General features: G+C 43.8%; 1 protein-coding gene across 3 annotated transcripts in view; it reads right to left on the bottom strand.

The window, feature by feature from the left end:
- Positions 1-4,285, bottom strand: part of NUP85 (nucleoporin 85) — a 29,294-nt gene extending 25,009 nt beyond the window's left edge. Inside the window, exons 1-2 of one of the 3 annotated variants that reach the window (XM_055575117.1) lie at positions 4,044-4,285; positions 3,236-3,317 (exon numbers count right to left, since the gene is read on the bottom strand). In XM_055575117.1, coding sequence (XP_055431092.1) covers positions 3,236-3,277 — 42 coding nt within the window. In that variant the 5' untranslated portion in view covers positions 3,278-3,317; positions 4,044-4,285. Of the gene's footprint in view, positions 1-3,235; positions 3,318-3,967 lie in introns of all 3 variants that reach the window. The other 2 variants (XM_055575118.1, XM_055575119.1) reach the window with 2 other exon arrangements.
- Between the last annotated feature and the right edge of the window lie 14,900 nt (positions 4,286-19,185).

The following is a 19,185-nucleotide window of genomic DNA, read 5'->3' as shown; positions in this document are numbered from 1 at the left end:
GAACCAAAAAGTGAAGTGAAGTGAAAGTTGCTCAGTCATGTCCGACTCTTTGTGACCCCATGGACTATACAGTCCAAGGAATTCTCCAGGCCAGAATACTGGAGTGGATAGCTGCTCCCTTCTCCAGGGGATCTTCCCAACCCAGGTCTCCCACATTGCAGGCAGATTCTTTACCAGCTGAGCCACCAGGGAAGCCCTTAGGAAAAAAAAAGACAAGAACTGTAACTCACATTTCTTAAGAGTCCTTGACCTAAAAAGATAATACCATTGGTCTAGAAAAACTACTCAAGATTAATCTCTTTGGATCCACACTGAAACATTTCTGAATCTGCTAGTTACTAACTGGCCTTCATGAGCCTTGATATATTCACCCTGCTACAAAAAGTGACAATAGTTTTCAAGGTTACTCATCAGCCTCTTGAGAGTGTGTATCAGTTCAGTTCAGTCGCTCAGTTGTGTCTGACTCTTTGTGACCCCATGAATCGCAGAACGCCAGGCCTCCCTGTCCATCACCATCTCCCGGAGTTCACTCAAACTCATGTCCATGGAGTCGGTGATGCCATCCAGCCATCTCATCCTCTGTCATTCCCTTTTCCTCCTGCCCCCAATCCCTCCCAGCATCAGAGTCTTTTCCGATGAGTCAACTCTTTGCATGAGGTGGCCAAAGTATTGGAGTTTCAACTTTAGCATCATTCCTTCCAAAGAACACCCAGGGCTGATCTCCTTTAGAATGGACTGGTTGATCTCCTTGCAGTCCAAGGGACTATCAAGAGTCTTCTCCAACACCACATAGAGCAAGCTTAAAGAGCAGACTAACTCTCAAATACAGACATGACTGAATTCAAACTTTCATTGTTGAGGTTCAGATTCTAGACTATGGATGATGCCCTTCTGAGAGGCTGTGTCCACAAGGCCAACCTGGTCCTCCTACCTGGTCTCCCCAACACCAATGTAAAGCTGGGTTGTCACAAGTCAGTCATCACTACTGGGGGCAAAACTCAGCTTAGATTGTTTTCATTCTATTTGTAAATGCATGACTAATTGTCATGGTTCAATAGCAAGTAGCTCTCCAGGGTCGCAGAGTACTGGGAAAGTTTCCCCATCCAAAGATTCTGACATAAGTAAAGGAGGGAAAAGCAAGATAACATGTAGTCTGAAAAAGTCCCAGTGATTCCAATAGTCTATTTTTCCTCCCCCAAAACACTGACACAGTCCTTGATGGATATTTAGCATTTAAAGTACTTCACGTATGCATTAAAAGTTAACTTTCTATAGGATATAGCAGTAAGCTTTATAGAGAGTAACATCCCACATTCACTGCTGTTTGAGATCTCATGTCTCTTGTCTAGTTAGCTTTGAATTGACTTCTATTTTCAGTTTTTGCTTTTGTGAGATACTGCTTTGCAATTTGATGGCTTCAGCAGAAAGCTGAAGGCATTTCAACTTTCTAAAAAGGAAAAATATAAGGTCAAGCAGCTTGCTGTTTAGCAGGGCTTACAGGTTACCAAGAGCTAAGAGATGCAAAACAAGCCTAAATAGACAGACGGAAATATTTCCTAGTCAGGGAAGTCAGGGAAAGCTTTTCTGACAAAGAGGCTGCTGGAGCTTGTACGTAAAAAAATGTGTGGGATAGAAACCCAAGAGAGAAGAGCATTCCAGATGGGGGAAGGATAAGTATCCCTCTTCTAACAGCCATGGATCTCCTTCTAAGCATCATATATCATCCACATCTGACATACTCTCCTGAGAGTTCAAACAGATGTGAAAGCAAACAGAGCAATGAAAAAGCAGGATATTCTCCCAAGACCTAGTAGATGCTGAAAAGACCAAGAAGAGATAGAAAGAATACATGGAAGAACTGTATAAAAAATATCTTAATGAAGCGGATTGCTACAGTGGTATAGTCAGTCACCCAGAGTCAGACATTCTGGAGTGCAAAGTCAAGTGGGCCTTAAGAGAAGCACTGCTGTTAAAGCTAGTGGATGTGATGAAATTCCAGCAGAACTACTCAAATCCCTAAAGGAGTATACCATCAAGGTTTTGCATTCATTATGTTAGCAAGTCTGGAAGACCCAGCAGTGGCCACAGGACTGGAAAAGGTCAATCTTCATCCCAATTCCCCAGAAGGGTAGTACCAAAGAATGTGCTAACCATCGGACAATTGCACTCATCTCACATGCTAGTAAGATCATGCCTAAAATCTTGCATGCTAGGCTGAAGCATTATGCACACCAAGAACTTCCAGATGTCCAAGCTGGGCTTAGAAAAGAAAGAGGAACTAGAGATCAAATTGCCAACACTTGCTGGATGATACAGAAAGCAAGGGAATTTCAGAAAAACATCTATCTCTGCTTCATTGACTGCCCTAAAGCCTGTGACTGTGTGGATCATGACAAACTGTGGAAAGCTCTTACAGAGATGGGAACACCAGACCATCTCACTTGTCTCCTGAGAAATACTCCCTGACCGGCAAATATTTCCGTCCGTCCACTTAGGCTTATTCTACACCTCTTAGCTCTTGGTAACCTATAAGCCCTGCTAAATGGCAAAGAAGCAAAGTTTAGAACCCTGTATGGAAAAACTGATCGGTTCAAGATCGAGAAAGGGGTATGACAGGGCTGTCTGCTGTCACTGTTTAATCTATAGGCTGAGTACATCATGAGAAATGCTGGGTTGGGTGAGTTACAAGCCAGAAGCAAGATAAGCGGGAGAAACATCAACAGACTTAGACATGCGGATTAGATATCACCCTAATGGCAGAAAGTGAAGAGGAACTAAAGAGCCTCTTGATGAGCGTGAAGGAGGAGAGTGAAAGAGTCGGCTTAAGGCTAAATATTTAAAAAAAAAAACTAAGATCATGGCATCTGGCCCCATTACTGCATGGCAAATACAAGGGGAAAAGGTGGAAGTAATGACAGATTTCCTCTTGAGCTCCAAAATCACTGCAGATAGTGACTGCAGCCATGAAATCAGAAGACAATTGCTTCTTGACAGGAAAGTGATGACAATCCTAGGCAGTGAGTTGAGAAGCAGAGACGCTGCCGACAAAGGTCCATGTGGTCAACGCTGTGGTCTTCCCAGTGGTCATGGACAGTTGTGAGAGTTGGACTGTAAAGGAAGAACGCCCAAGAATTGATGCCTTTGAACTGTGGTGCTGGAGAAGACTCCTGAAAATCCCTTGGACAGCAAGGAGATCAAACTAGTCAATCTTAAGAGGTCAACCCTGAATACTCACTGGAAGGACTGTTGCTGAAGCCGAAGCTCCAGTATTGGTCATCTGATGAGAACAGACGACTCATTTGGCAAAGTCCCTGATGCTGGGAAAGATCGAGGGCAGGAGGAGCAGAGGGCGTCAGAGGATGAGATGACAGGACAACATCACGGATAGAATGAACTTGAACTTCAGCAAATTCTGGGAAGTGGTGAGGGACAGGGAGGCCTGGTGTCCTGCAGTCCATGCGGTCCCAAAGAGTCGGACACGACCGGGCGACTGAACAACAGCAGTCTCTCAAGAGAACTATACCTGGTAAACCTTGGGCCAGCTCAAGCAGAAGCCAAGCTCACGGGGCTGCGACGTGAAGCTTTGCTGCTGCTGCTAAGTCATTTCAGTCGTGTCCGACTCTGTGCGACCCCATAGACAGCAGCCCACCAGGCTCCTCTTTCCCTGGGATTCTCCAGGCAGGAATACTGGAGTGGGTTACCATGCTGGGAGAAAAAAAGCCGTACAATACCTCCGCCTGGCTCCAACCCGCTCATTAAAGCTTTAGCCCAAGAGGAAAAGCCAGAGAAGCAGGGAGGTCGGGGAGGCGAGGGACGGAAAGGAACAGAGTTAGGGGGGCGGTCTCCAGGGCCAGGTATTCCTCAGAATATACAAGGGAGCAGAAACCCAGCGACCACCGCGACCCACACGCGGGGACCGAATTAATGCGACTTCCGAACGGGGGGCAACTGTGAAAGGGCCGGGCACCTCGCCAGCGGCAGGGACGAGACGGACCCAATCTCCGGGCCCCGGGGCGGAAGCGTACTGTTCGGGGCCCCCTTACAGTGACCGTCGGCTCGCCGTCGAACTCCTCCATATCGCCGCACCACAGCCGCCGGGAATTCGCAGTGCCGCCAAGGCTGGCGCCTCAGGGCTCCGGCTCAGGGCCCGCTGAGAGAGAGGACCCCGCGCGCGAGCGCCTCCCGCACTGCCTGCAGGCCCAGCCGCCCGCCGCGGCGGGGGCTTCTCCTCAGAGCCACGGCCACCCCTCTGCGGCGCTCCGCACGCGCCCCTCCTTCTGGCCTCGACCACATGAACGGGGAAGGCAGCGCCAGGGGCGGCCTGCCCTCACGGGACCGCTTTCGCCAGATCCGGCGCCGCCGCGGACACCCCTGAGCCGGGCGGAGAAAAGGCCCCCCGGAGACGGCGGGAGCGGCGGGGAGGCGGCTGCGCGTGCGCGGCCGAGGGCGAGCTCTCGGTTTGGCCCCGGCGGGAGCGAGCTCACCACCTCTGCCGAGCCTGGGTTTCCTCCCCGCGCCTTGGTCTGCAGGCTCGCGTCGTCGGCGCCGCTGCTTTTTCCATGGCAGGAGCCCCGATGGTCCATCGGGCTTGTGTACGAAGGTATTCGTCACCAGCCCCTACCCCAAAAGGCTCCAGAGGCACGAAGGGGACGAGATTGATGCAGATGAAACAGCTGGGAAATGGAGACCCCTGGGCTCAGTTGAACACAAATACTGGTTTGTTATGGGCTTCCCAGGTGGCTCAGTGGTCAAGAATCCCGAGACGCGGGTTCGATCCTTGGATGGGAAAGATCCCCTACAGAGGAAAATGGCAACCCTCTCATACTCTTGGCTGGGAAAATCCCATGGACAGAGGAGCCTGGCAGACTACAGTTCATGGGGTCGCAAGAGTCGAACGCGGCTTAGCGGCTGAACAACTGATTTGTTATCTCACCAAAGAAAAGCAGGAGAAAAAAAATCAGGGAATTCGAATCCCAGGTCTTGTTATGGAAAACTTCACAAATGCTTCGGTGACCTAAAGGAGTTATTTATTTTGTGAGTTCCATATTTACAAATGCATAGACATACAAAGAAGAGAATATTATTGGTTCTGAATTCCCAAATAAGCGCATTTTTGTTTGTTTGTTTTTTAACAAGCTGGAGCTAATTCGATATCTTAAACCTTTGGAAATGGTGCCTGAAAATGTAGCAGCCCTTATTATCTAGAAAAGAAATTCGATATGAAAATAAGACAAATTTTCAGTAATTTACTTGGGGAAGCACTTCCTTCACTGAGATGATTCTCAACGACCTATTTGAATAGTAGAAATAAGATGACTTGGAATGTTAGGAAAACCCTGTGACCCCAATAGTTTGTTCTTTTGAGGTATACACTTTTTAGTAAAGAGAGAAAAATCCTATGGTTACCACAATTTTACTCAAATCTGTATCTCTGAAGTCAGCCATCCATACGATGAAATTTAATGTAGTTTCACACAAAATTCCACACTGTTCTACCATGTCTTGTTGCATTTTCCAAATGTTTCACAAAGTTTCTCTGATCTGAGCATTTTTGACACCATTGGTGTGGCTATGAGAAATTACAGTCATATCCATTTTTTAGTGGGTGAAAAGAAGCCTGATAGTTTCCAAATGTAAAATAAACTTTTAGTAGCAGATAAATGAGTTTTTAAAAACTGGCTATTATAGCTGCTCTATTGAAAGTGTTTAAAGCATCAGAAGTGAAGTTAAAGCCAAGTTTAGTAAGATATTGATAGAAATGTCTAATTTCCTCCATAAAAAAATTATTCTGAAAAGAATTTGAAAAGGAATAGATACATGTATACATATAACTGAATCACTTTGCTACTGAATCACTTTGTACACCTGAAAGTAACATATTGCTAATCAACTGTGTGTGTACAGTTGCTCAGTCATGTCCAACTCTTTGTGACCCTCTGGACTGTAGCCCGCCAGGCACCTCTGTCCAAGGGAGTTCCCAGGCAAGAATACTGGAGGGGGTTGCCATTTCCTTCTTCAGGGGAATCTTACCAACCCAAGTTCGAATCCGCATCTTTTGCATCTCCTGCATTGCAGGTGGAGTCTTTACCAATGAGCCACCAGGGGAAGGCCATTAATCTATTGTACTCCAATATAAGACCAAAAAAAAAATATTCTGGTAAACATGAAAGACCAGAAGGAAAAAACATCCTCAGAAGAAGACCTGAGAAAAAAAGTAACTTGAGTGACAAAACAGAGCTGTCCTGTTCACTGCAGGCTGTTGAACAGAATCTCTAACCTCTGTTCAGTAGATGCCAATAATACCCTTGACAGTTGTGACAACCAAAAAAGTCTCTAGAAGATGGGAGGTGTGAAGACTGGATGAAGACAGTCGGAAGATACAAAATTCCAGTTATAAGTAAGTACTTGCTAAGTTGCTAAGTCACTTCAGTTGTGTCTGACTCTGTGTGACCCCATAGACAGCAGCCCACCGGGCTCCCCTGTCCCTCTGATTCTCCAGGCAAGAACTCTGGAGTGGGTTGCCATTTCCTTCTCCAGTACATGAAAGCGAAAAGTGAAAGTGAAGTCACTCAGTCGTGTCCGACTTAGTGACCCACAGAGTGCAGTCTACCAGGCTCCTCCATCCTTGGGATTTTCCAGGCAAGAGGACTGGAGTGCGGTGCCATTGCCTTCTCCAAAGCAAGTATAGGGATGTAATATACAACATGACAAATGTAATTAACATGACAAATGTAATTAACACTGCTGTATGTTACATATGAAAGTTGTTATGAGAATAAATCCTGAGTTCTCATCACAAGGAAAACAATTCCTATTTCTTTAATTTTGTATGTTTATGACATGTTCAGTAAACCTACGGGGGTCCTCATTTCATGATACATGTAAGTCAAGTCATTATTCTGTATAGTTCGGGTGTGTCAATTATATCTCATTAAAACTGGAAGGGGAAAAAAAGTCTCTAGATATTCCTAGTGTCCCCTTGGGGGCAAAGTCACCTCTTTTAAGAACTACTGGCATAGATATTCAACCACAGGAAGAGAGGAACAGCTTAGTTAGTATAGTTAATATCAATGAAATATTCACCTATTCAGAAGAATTACAAAGACATAAGAGCATGGAAAAGTCAAGAAATTGTTTTAACTTGTTTTTATGTGAACCATTTAAAAATTCTTCATTGAATTTGTTACAACATTGCTTTTTTTTATGTTTTGGTGTTTTGGCCCCAAGGCATGCAGAATCACAGCTCCCTGATTAGGGATCAAACCTGCACCCCCTGCATTGGAAGGCAAAGTGTTAACAACTGGATCGCCAGGGAAGTCCTTCTTTTTCCTCACATAAATTCACTTCCAGGAAATAATCAAGAGACATTTGAATAGTTGCCAAAAAAAGGGAAGAAATGTCTCACAGTTAGAGAAGGATTATGCGGTCATTAAGAGGTAATTAAAAGTTTTAAAGATTTTCTTTTTGCAGTAAATGTACATCCAGAGAGGCATTATCATGTATATTTTGTAAATGAAATTTGATTTGTACCCAGTTGTAGGCACTATGATTGAATTGAACAGGTGCAATACAAAATTGAGTAGCTAAAAGAAATAGAGGAGTTAAGACAAGTATTGGAGAAGGAAATGGCAACCCACTCCAGTGTTCTTGCCTGGAGAATCCCAGGGATGGGGAAGCCTGGTGGGCTGCCGTCTATGGGGTCGCACAAAGTCGGACACGGCTGAAGTGACTTAGCAAATAGCAACAGCAATAGCAAGAGGTAATTAAAAGGAAGCAGATAAGACTTCCCAGGTGGCTTGGTGGTAAAGAATCCGCCTGCCAGTGCAGGTAGACTCCGATTCATTCCTGGGGTTGGGAAGATCCCCTGGAGAAGGAAATGGCAACCCACTCCAGTATTCTTGCCTGGAGAATCCCATGGACAGAGGAGCCTGGCTTGCTACAGTCCATGGGGTCGCAGAGAGTGTGACACAAGTGAGCGCACATGCACGCGTGGAAAGGTAATTAGCAAATGTTTATAAAGATAAAATTCAGTAAAGTCTTATTTTTAAATTTTATTTATGCTGCCCTAGGTCTTTTGTGGCAAGTGGGGGCTACTCTATTCCAGTTGCTCTGCACAGACTTCTCTTTACGGTGGTTTCTCTTGTTGCACAGCACCGACTCTGGAGCGCCCCAGTCTTCAGTAGTTGTGGTGCATGGGCTCAGTAGTTTCAGCTTTCTGAAACTGGGCTTAGTTGCCCTTCAGCATGTGGTATCTTCCCTGACCAAAGATGGAAGCCCTGTCCTCTGCATCTGCAGGCTGATTCTTAACCACTGGACCAACAGGGAAGTCCACAATAAAGTTTAATTAAAAATTTTCTCAATTTTGTAAAAAAAATAATAATAAAAGCTATCACTATTTATGCAGAAAAATATATTGACAAGAGTGTGTATTATTACTCTCATAATTGGAAAAAAGTTATCTTGGAAATTCTTTGGTGGTCCAGTGGTTAAGACTCTGCAATTTTATTGCCTAGGGCCTAGGTTCAATACCTGGTCAAGAAACTAATAACCCACAAGCCCTTAAGTGGAGCCAAAAGATAATAATAATAAATAGGGGGTTTCCCTGGTGGTCAAGTGGCTAAGACTTCATCTTCCAATGCAGGGGGTGCAGGTTTGATTCTTGGCTGGGAAGCTAAGATCCCACATGCCTCGTGGCAAAAGGACCAAAAGATAAAACAGAATCGATATTGTAACAAAATCAGTAAAGAGTTTTTAACTTTTTTGAAAAAAAAATCAGTAATAATAAATAGGGCCTATTTAATAATAAATAGCATGTGAATTGAGTGCAGTTGTGCATAGTTACATTCTTTGGCACTGCCTTTCTTTGGGATTGGAATGAAACCTGACCTTTTCTAGTCCTGTGGCCACTGCTGTTTTCCAAATTTGCTGGCATATTGAGTGAAGCACTTTAACAACATCATCTTTTAGGATTTGAAATAGCCCAGCTGGAATTCCATCACCTCTAGCTTTGTTCATAGTGATACTTCCTAAGGCCCACTTGACTTCACACTCCAAAATGTCTGGCTCTAGGTTAGTGATCACACTATTGTGGTTATGTGGGTCATTAAGATTTTTTTTTGTATAGTTCTTCTGCTTCCCAAGTAGCTCAATGGTATAGAATCCACCTGCAATACGGGAGACCTGGGTTGGCTCCCTGAGTTGGGAAGATCCTCTGGAGAAGGGAAAGGCTACCCACTCCAGTATTCTGGCCTGGAGAATTCCATGGACTACAGTCCATGGGGTCACAAAGAGTTGGACACAACTGAGCAACTTTCACTTTCACTTTTCACTTTATGTGTATTCTTGCCACCTCTTCTTAATATCTTCTGCTTCTGTTAGGTTCATACTATTTCTGTCCTTTTTTAGTCCATCTTTGCATGAAATGTTCCCTTGGTATCTCTAATTTTCTTGAAGAGATCTCTAGTCTTTCCCATTCTATTGTTTTCCTCTATTTCTTTGCATTGTTCACTTAGGAAGGCTTTCTTATCTCTCCTTGCCTTTCTTTGGAATTCTACATTCTGATGGGTATACTTTCCTCTTCTCCTTTGCCTTTTGCTGCTCTCTTGCCTTTCTCAGCTATTTGCAAAGCCTCCTCAGACAACCATTAATAATAAATAGGGTGGTCCAGGTAGCCCTAACCTAATGCAGGTGGCTGGGGTTTGATCCCTGGTCAGGGAACTAGATCCCACATGCCACAACTGAAAAAAAAGAACCTGCCTGCCACAATGAAGACTGAAGATCAGAGATCCTGTGTGCTGCAACTAAGATTGGACACAGCCAAATAAATGCTTTTAAAAAATAAAAGAAAAAAGAAAACGTTACCTTTTAGCATGTTTACCACGTAATTTAAAATTTTTAAAAATTTAGGACCAAGTTAAAACTTCCTACAATTATATGAAGAAATTTACATGTGGATAAGGATTGGGAATTAAGTGTTGCCTTATGGGAATGTGAATTAAAATTTTTTATTCTTTAAAAAATATTTTACTGATAAATATTTTAAATACAAATGTAGATATATATGCACACATACATGAATAAGGCCGTTTTGTGAAAAACCTGTTTTATAGCCATCACTTCAGTTTAGTTGCTCAGTTGTGTCTGACTTTTACAACCCCATGGACTGCAGCACACCAGGCCTCCCTGTCCATCGCCAACTCCTGGAGTTTACTCAAACTCATGTCCATCGAGTTGGTGATGCCATCCAACCATCTCATTCTCTGTCATCCCCTTCTGCCTTCAATCTTTCCCAGCATCAGGGTCTTTTCAAATGTGTCAGTTCTTTGCATCAGGTGGCCAAAGTGTTGGGAGTTTCAGCTTTAGCATCAGTCCTTCCAACAAATAATCAGGACTGATTTCCTTTAGGATGGACTGGTTGGATCTTGCAGTCCAAGGGACTCTCAAAAGTCTTCTCCAACACCACAGTTCAAAAGCATCAATTCCTGGGTGATGTATATAATTCATGTATATATCTATACATGACTACTGGAAAAACCATAGCTTTGACTAGATGGACTTTTGTTGGCAAAGTAACATCTCTGCTTTTTAATATCCTGTCTAGGTGCATCATAACATTTTTTCCAAGGAGCAAGCATCTTTATAGCCATACTAATGTACATAAGACTTCAATTGAGAAATGGAGTTAAAGCTGCTCTAGCCCTGTGGTTCTCAAACTTTAGTAAACTTCAGAATTATCTAGAGGGCTTTCTAAGCCACTGATTCTTGGACTCTTTCCCCAGAACTTCTAACTCAGTAAGTCTGGGCTAGGGCCCAGAATCTATTCTAATTTGTACTTCTAACAAGTTCCCAAGTGATGTTGCCCAAGGGACCATCCTTTGAGAACCATCCTTCCAGCTCTGCCTTCCCTACCTTAGGGTGAGAGTAATTAGTCACAGACAGGAGCTTGAAGAGAACAGCTATTTATATTTGGCACAATTGCAAAATATAAACTTTGTTCAGTTTGTTTCTGTTCATCTTATGAAACACAACAGGTCCTTCCTGAATCCAGTAATGGACAAAGGAGTAGGACTGGAGCATTTCACAGGATAGAAGAACTTGAAATCGTCATACCAGCGTAGAGATTGCATTCCTGATAGAACACCTTGCAGGAACCCTAAATCAAGCATTTCCGGTATTCTCATGCCAAGTGCTACGTCACTATTGCAAAAGTCAGTCAGTGAACGTTTATCCATCGCTTGCTCTCAGGAACTTGTTATTTGCAGAGACTATGAAACTGAAAAGTGACAATACTTGCCCTCAAAAAGCTTACAGGACCATTCATTAAGTTATGTTTGTGCAATGTAAATATTAATGTTCAGTGATGGAATGTTCAGTTCAGTTCACTTCGGTCGCTCAGTCGTGTCCGACTCTGCGACTCCATGAATCGCAGCACGCCAGGCCTCCCTGTCCATCACCAACTCCCGGAGTTCACCCAGACTCATGTCCATCGAGTCAGTGATGCCATCCAGCCATCTCATCCTCTGTCGTCCCCTTCTCCTCCTGCCCCCAATCCCTCCCAGCATCAGAGTCTTTTCCAATGAATCAACTCTTTGCATGAGGTGGCCAAAGGACTGGAGTTTCAGCTTTAGCATCATTCCTTCCAAAGAAATCCCAGGGCTGATCTCCTTCAGAATGGACTGGTTGGATCTCCTTGCAGTCCAAGGGACTCTCAGGAGTCTTCTCCAACACCACAGTTCAAAAGCATCAATTCTTCAGCGCTCAGCCTTCTTCACAGTCCAACTCTCACATCCATACATGACCACAGGGAAAACCATAGCCTTGACTAGACGAACCTTGGTTGGCAAAGTAATGTCTCTGCTTTTGAATATGCTATCTAGGTTGGTCATAACTTGCTTTCCAAGGAGTAAGCGTCTTTTAATTTCATGGCTGCAGTCACCATCTGCAGTGATTTTGGAGCCCCAAAAAGTAAAGTCTGACACTGTTTCCACTGTTTCCCCATCTATTTCCCATGAAGTGATGGGACCGGATGCCATGATCTTCGTTTTCTGAATGTTGAACTTTAAGCCAACTTTTTCACTCCACTTTCACCTTCATCAAGAGGCTTTTTAGTTCCTCTCCACTTTCTGCCATAAGGGTGGTGTCATCTGCATGTCTGAGGTTAGTGATATTTCTCCCGGCAATCTTGATTCCAGCTTGTGCTTCTTCCAGCCCAGCGTTTCTCATGATGTACTCTGCATAGAAGTTAAATAAGCAGGGTGACAATATACAGCCTTGACGTACTCCTTTTCCTATTTGGAACCAGTCTGTTCCATGTCCAGTTCTAACTGTTGCTTCCTGACCTGCATACAGATTTCTCAAGAGGCAGGGCAGGTGGTCTGGTATTCCCATCTCTTTCAGAATTTTCCACAGTTTATTGTGATCTACACAGTCAAAGGCTTTGGCATAGTCAATAAAGCAGAAATAGATGCTTTTCTGGAACTCTCTTGCTTTTTCCATGATCCAGAGGATGTTGGCAATTTGATCTCTGGTTCCTCTGCCTTTTCTAAAACCAGCTTGAACATCAGGAATTTCACGGTTCACGTATTGCTGAAGCCTGGCTTGGAGAATTTTGAGCCATAATTCTCAAAATGGAATATTACTCAGCTATTAAAAAAATAGTGAAATAATGCCATTTGCAGCAATATGGATATATCTAGAGATTATCATAATAAGCCAGAGAAAGACAAATATATCAGGCATATTCTTTACTGAGTCACCAAGGAAGCCTGTCACTTACATGTGGAATCTAAAAAACTGATACAAATTGAACTTACAAAACAGAAATAGACTCAAAGACATAGAAAACAAATTTATGGTTAACAAAGGGGATAGCAAGGAGGGGGAACAAACCAGGAGTTTTGAATTAGCATATATACACTAATGCATGCATACACACTAATATGTATAAAATAGGTAAGCAATAAGGACCTACTATATAGCACAGAGAACTATACTCAATACCTTGTAACAACCTATAACAGAAAAGAATCTAAGAAAGATACACATATATAACTGAATCACTTTGCTGTTCACTTGAAACTAACATAACATTGTAAATTAACTATACTTCAATAGAAAAATTTCAGCGATTGTACTGTGAAATGGAACAATATTTCCCTACATTTAATACCCCAGCTGATACATTTAAAGTGAAATGTACCAGCTTCTTGGCTTTGACTGCTGGTGCAAGCTTGGGTCCCCTCTTCTTGGCCATGATCCAAGGGTAGAAAGCTGGAAGATTTCCACGAGAGATTCTGTGATGTTGTCTTCAGATTTCCTGCAGTATTCAGGAATTGAATACTCATTATTCCTGGGGCTTCCCAGGTGGCTCAGTGGAAAGAATCTTGCCAATGTAGGAGATACAGTTTCAATTCCTAGGTCAGGGAGATCCCACATGCTGGGAAGCAACTGAGCCCGTGTGCCAGGACTACTGAGCCACATGCTGTAGCTACTGAAGCCCGTGTAGCACAAACTCTAGAGCACCCTAGAGTTTGTGCTCCACAAGAGAAGCTACTGCAATGAGAAGCCTGTGCTCTCTGCAACTAGAGAGTAGCCCCTGCTCTCTGCAACTAGAGGAAAGCTCGTGCAGCAGCAAAGACCCAGCACAGCCAAAAATAAATAAAATTTTATATATAAAAATAAGTCAAAACAACTTGTGCTCCCACCACTATTCTGGGACTTTTTTCCTGCACATTTTCATCTCTCTGAGGCCTTCCACTGGGACCTGGATGCAATCCTGCAGTAATCAAACTCGGCTCTGAGTCAGAAGTCTCAGGTCTACTGAATCTACCACTTCAAGCTGGGTGACCAAGTTACCTGAACTTTCTTTGTTTCAGTTTCTTCGCCTGCAAAATGGGAAGAATAATAATACAGGCTTTGTGAGGATTAAAGGCTTAGCCAGAATCCCCACATAGTAATCACTCAATTAACGTTTGCCAGTTTTTCTATGTATACTACTCCATGTGCTTTCTCTCCCCAAAACACCCTTTTCCAGTGCACAGCCTCCCCCCAAACTTCCCATTCCTATGGAAAAGATAGAGGGAAAATCTTAATGTTGGGAAATTTCTATTTTTTCACAATTTGTTTCCCCTGGCAGTTGCAGAGACTCTCAGTATTCAGTTTTAGTAGATTGCCTAGGCTCAGCTCACAGAATTCCAGTTTGTCATTTAAACATGTATTGTTCACATGTTTGAATACATGTAACGACTTTCTATAGAGCTCCTTCTTTGCCTGAAGGTGATTTTTGTAATTTAGCAGAACTTTAGAAGGGGGGATGATATTGTAGGACCCACCTGTCACCTCGAAGCTAACAACTGAACAACCATTTGATTATTGGAGTCCCCCACATTTTACTGAGTCTAAGTTTGACGTGACATGTTCCTCTTTGATGGTTCTGCCATCCTATAAGCCTGGGAAGATGTGTGATGGCAATAGAAGACCTGGGATCAGGGACTTCTCTGGTGGTCCGGTGGCTAAGACTCCACACTTACGATGCAGGTTCCCACATGCTGCAACTACGACCTGGTGTTTGGTTTTAGTTGCTAAGTTGTGTTCGAATATTGCAATTCCATAGGCTGTAGCCTGCCAGTCTCCTCTGTCCATGGAATTCTCCAGGCAAGAATACTGAAGTGGGTTGCCATCTTCTCCAGGGGATCTTCCTGACCCAGGAATTGAACCCAGGTCTCCTGCATTGCAGGCAGATTCTTTACTGACTGAGCTACGAGGGAAGCCCAACAATGTGAAGTGAAAGTCCTCAGTTGTGTCTGACTCTTTGCAACCCCATGGACTATATAGTCCATGGAATTCTCCAGGCTAGAATACTGGAGTGGGTAGCCTTTCCCTTCTCCTGGGGATCTTCACAACTCAAGGATTGAACCCAGGTCTCCCACATCGCAGGTGGATACTTTACCAGCTGGGCCATCAGGGAAGACCTGGTGTAGCCAAATAAATATTTTTAAAAATATTAAAAGAGGCTTGCTCCTTGAAAGGAAAGCTATGACAAACCTAGACAGCATATTAAAAAGCAGAGACATAACTGCCGACAGAGGTTTGTGTAGTCGAAGCTATGGTTTTTCCTGTAGTCGTGTTAGTCATGTATGGATATGAGAATTGAACCATAAAGAAGGCTGAGTGCCGAAGAATTGATGCTTTTGAATTGTGGTCCCGAAGAAGACTCTTGAGAGTTCCTTGAACTGCAAGATCAAACCAGTCAATCAAAAGGAAATCAAGAGGGAGAGGGTGGGGAAGATTTGGGAGAATGGCATTGAAACATGTAAAATATCATGTATGAAACGAGTTGCCAGTCCAGGTTCGATGCAGGATACTGGATGCTTGGGGCTAGTGCACTGGGACGACCCAGAGGGATAGTATGGGGAGGGAGGAGGGAGGAGGGTTCAGGATGGGGAACACATGTATACCTGTGGCGGATTCATTTTGATATTTGGCAAAACTAATACAATTTTGTAAAGTTTAAAAATAAAATTAAAAAAAATATGAAACTCAAAAAAAAAAAAAGGAAATCAACCCTGAATATTCATTGGAAAGACTGATGCTGAAGTTGAAGCTCCAATACTTTGGCCACCTGATGCAAAGAGCTGACTCACTGGAAAAGACCCTGATGCTGGGAAAGATTGAAGGCAAAAGGAGAAGGGAGTGGCAGAGGATGAGATGGTTGGATAGCATCATCAACTCAACGGACAAGAGTTTGAGCAAACTGTGGGAAGTAGTGAAGGACAGGTGTGCTGAAGTCCATGGGGTTGCAAAGAGCTGGACATGACTTGGCCACTGAACAACAACAAAAAGTCCTTGGTTCAGGAGAGCAAGGATAGCACCTCTTTTTCTTTCTCTACAGTAACTGGCACAGTACCTAACTCCTTAATTCCCTGGCATATAATAGGAGCTCAGTCAACACTACTTGTCAGATGTGTGATAATGGGCAAATTATTAGCTCTTTTTGAGCCTCAGGAGTAAATAAATACTAATACACTTGGATAGGTTTGTAAAAGGAGGAAAAGAACTAATACTAGTAAAGCCCCACTCACTGCCTGACACAGTGCAGTTGGTTCTCTTCTCCTTTCACTGCTTGTATATTGCCTCCCCTCCCTACTGCAGTCTGATCCCCCACACCCCAGACAAAATGATCCTAGCACAGGATCTTATGCATAGTGATGGTTTCAATTAGTCAGTCATTCAGTGTTATCTTTACACATCAAAAATGCACAAAAGCTTAGAGTTGAGAGAGAACAGGTACATTCAGGACACCCCAAGTAATTGATTATGACTGAAGCAGAGATTGTGAGGAGGAAATGATGAGCCTGGATTAGCTCTCAAAGGGCTTTGTAGGTCTTATATGAATTTTGAACTGTATCCCATAAGGCAGAAGATTGCCACTGAACCAAGGAGTGGCAGAAACTTTTTTTGATTTTGTTTTTATTTTAGAATGGTTTGGGGTTCTGGGGCTTTAGTGTGCTTAAGAATCACCAGGGAAACTTGTTAAGAAAGAGGGATCCCTTGGGACTTCTTGGCCGGCCAGTGGTTAAGACACCTCGCTTCCACTGCAGGGGGCACAAGTTTGATCTTTGGTCAGGGAACCGAGATCCCACATGCTGTATGGCACAGCCAAAAATTAAGGGGGGGAAATGCTTAAGAAAGAGGGTTCCCAGAGCCATACTGCCTGAAAATATGCATTTAAACTAGCACCTTAGGGACTTCCCTGGTGGTCTGTCTAGTGGCTAAGACTCCCAGACTTCCACTGCAGGGGGCTTGAATTCAATCTCTGGTCCGGAACTAGATGCTGCATACCCCTAGATGCTGTGGCCAAAAACCAAAACAACAAAAAATGCAGCACCTTAGATGATTCTGATTTATTTAACTATTCAAACGCAGTTAGGACACAACTTAAAACCAAAAGATCAATAGCCCTGGAGAGATTTGAGTTGAACTGAGGCTTTCACCGCCTGCCCAGAATCAATCTGCTTTTCTTGGCCTGTCCTACATCTAAGGCCTCAAGCCTCCTCTTCACCTTGGAGGACCAGCTGGAAAGCTCAGCAAATGGAATAGACCCCAAAGACTGGACAGGCAAGAATACTGGATGGGTTGCCATTCCCTTCTCCAGTGGATCTTCCCAATCCAGGGTTTGAACTTGGGTCTCGTGCATTGCAGGCAGATGCTTTACTGCGTAAGCCACCAGGGAAGCAAAGATTGGACAGAGGCTGAAAAGAAGTAGGTAGGTAGAATAGGCAAGAAGTAGGTAGATTTGACAGGTATTTGAAAGGGGGAATAGACAAGACTTGGGGATTGACTGTATGGGAAGTGTGTAAAGGGGTCAAGAATGCCCCTTGGCTTTTTGGCTTAAAGCAATGTTATGGTTGTAATGGCGTGTCATACAGTGACCTGAGAACTTGAAAGACAGAAGCCGGTCTGAAAAGTAAATTGAGGAATTTTAGTTGAGACTGGCTGAGTTAGAGGTGCCTCTAGACTAGAGATCTCTTCAAGAAAATTAGAGATACCAAGGGAACATTTCATGCAAAGATGGGCTCAATAAAGAACAGAAATGGTATGGACCTAACAGAAGCAGAAGATATTAAGAAGAGATGGCAAGAATACATAGAAGAACTGTACAAAAAAGATCTTCACGACCCAGATAATCACGATGGTGTGATCACTGACCTAGAGCCAGACATCCTGGAATGTGAAGTCAAGTGGGCCTTAGAAAGCATCACTACAAAGAAGCTAGTGGAGGTGATGGAATTCCAGTTGAGCTCTTTCAAATTCTGAAAGATGATGCTGTGAAAGAGCTGCACTCTATATGCCAGCAAATTTGGAAAACTCAGCAGTGGCCACAGGACTGGAAAAGGTCAGTTTTCATTCCAATCCCAAAGAAAGGCAATGCCAAAGAGTGCTCAAACTACCGCACAATTGCACTCATCTCACACGCTAGTAAAGTAATGCTCAAAATTCTTCAAGCCAGGCTTCAGCAATATGTGAACCGTGAACTTCCTGATGTTCAAGCTGGTTTTAGAAAAGGCAGAGGAACCAGAGATCAAATTGCCAACATCCACTGGATCATGGAAAAAGCAAGAGAGTTCCAGAAAAGCATCTATTTCTGCTTTATTGACTATGCCAAAGCCTTTGACTGTGTGGGTCACAATAAACTGTGGAAAATTCTGAAAGAGATGGGAATACCAGACCACCTGCCCTGCCTCTTGAGAAATCTGTATGCAGGTCAGGAAGCAACAGTTAGAACTGGACATGGAACAGACTGGTTCCAAATAGGAAAAGAAGTACGTCAAGGCTGTATATTGTCACCCTGCTTATTTAACTTCTATGCAGAGTACATCATGAGAAACGCTGGGCTGGAAGAAGCACAAGCTGGAATCAAGATTGCCGGGAGAAATATCACTAACCTCAGACATGCAGATGACACCACCCTTATGGCAGAAAGTGGAGAGGAACTAAAAAGCCTCTTGATGAAGGTGAAAGTGGAGTGAAAAAGTTGGCTTAAAGTTCAACATTCAAAAAAAAAAAAGTTCAACATTCAGAAAACGAAGATCATGGCATCCGGTCCCATCACTTCATGGGAAATAGATGGGGAAACAGTGGAAACAGTGTCAGACTTTACTTTTTGGGGCTCCAAAATCACTGCAGATGGTGACTGCAGCCATGAAATTAAAAGACGCTTACTCCTTGGAAGGCAAGTTATGACCAACCTAGATAGCATATTCAAAAGCAGAGACATTACTTTGCCAACCAAGGTTTGTCTAGTCAAGGCTATGGTTTTCCCTGTGGTCATGTATGGATGTGAGAGTTGGACTGTGAAGAAGGCTGAGCGCCGAAGAATTGATGCTTTTGAACTGTGGTGTTGGAGAAGACTCCTGAGAGTCCCTTGGACTGCAAGGAGATCCAACCAGTCCATTCTGAAGGAGATCAGCCCTGGGATTTCTTTGGAAGGAATGATGCTAAAGCTGAAACTCCAGTCCTTTGGCCACCTCATGCGAAGAGTTGACTCATTGGAAAAGACTCTGATGCTGGAAGGGATTGGGGGCAGGAGGAGAAGGGGACGACAGAGGATGAGATGGCTGGATGGCATCACTGACTTGATGGACTTGGGTCTGGGTGAACTCTGGGAGTTGGTGATGGACAGGGAGG

The sequence above is a fragment of the Bubalus kerabau genome, chromosome 4 (genome assembly GCF_029407905.1).
Source record: "Bubalus kerabau isolate K-KA32 ecotype Philippines breed swamp buffalo chromosome 4, PCC_UOA_SB_1v2, whole genome shotgun sequence".
Taxonomy (NCBI): domain Eukaryota; kingdom Metazoa; phylum Chordata; class Mammalia; order Artiodactyla; family Bovidae; genus Bubalus; species Bubalus kerabau.
The sequence above is the reverse complement of the archived record's forward strand: the minus strand, read 5'-3'. Positions and strand labels throughout refer to the sequence as shown.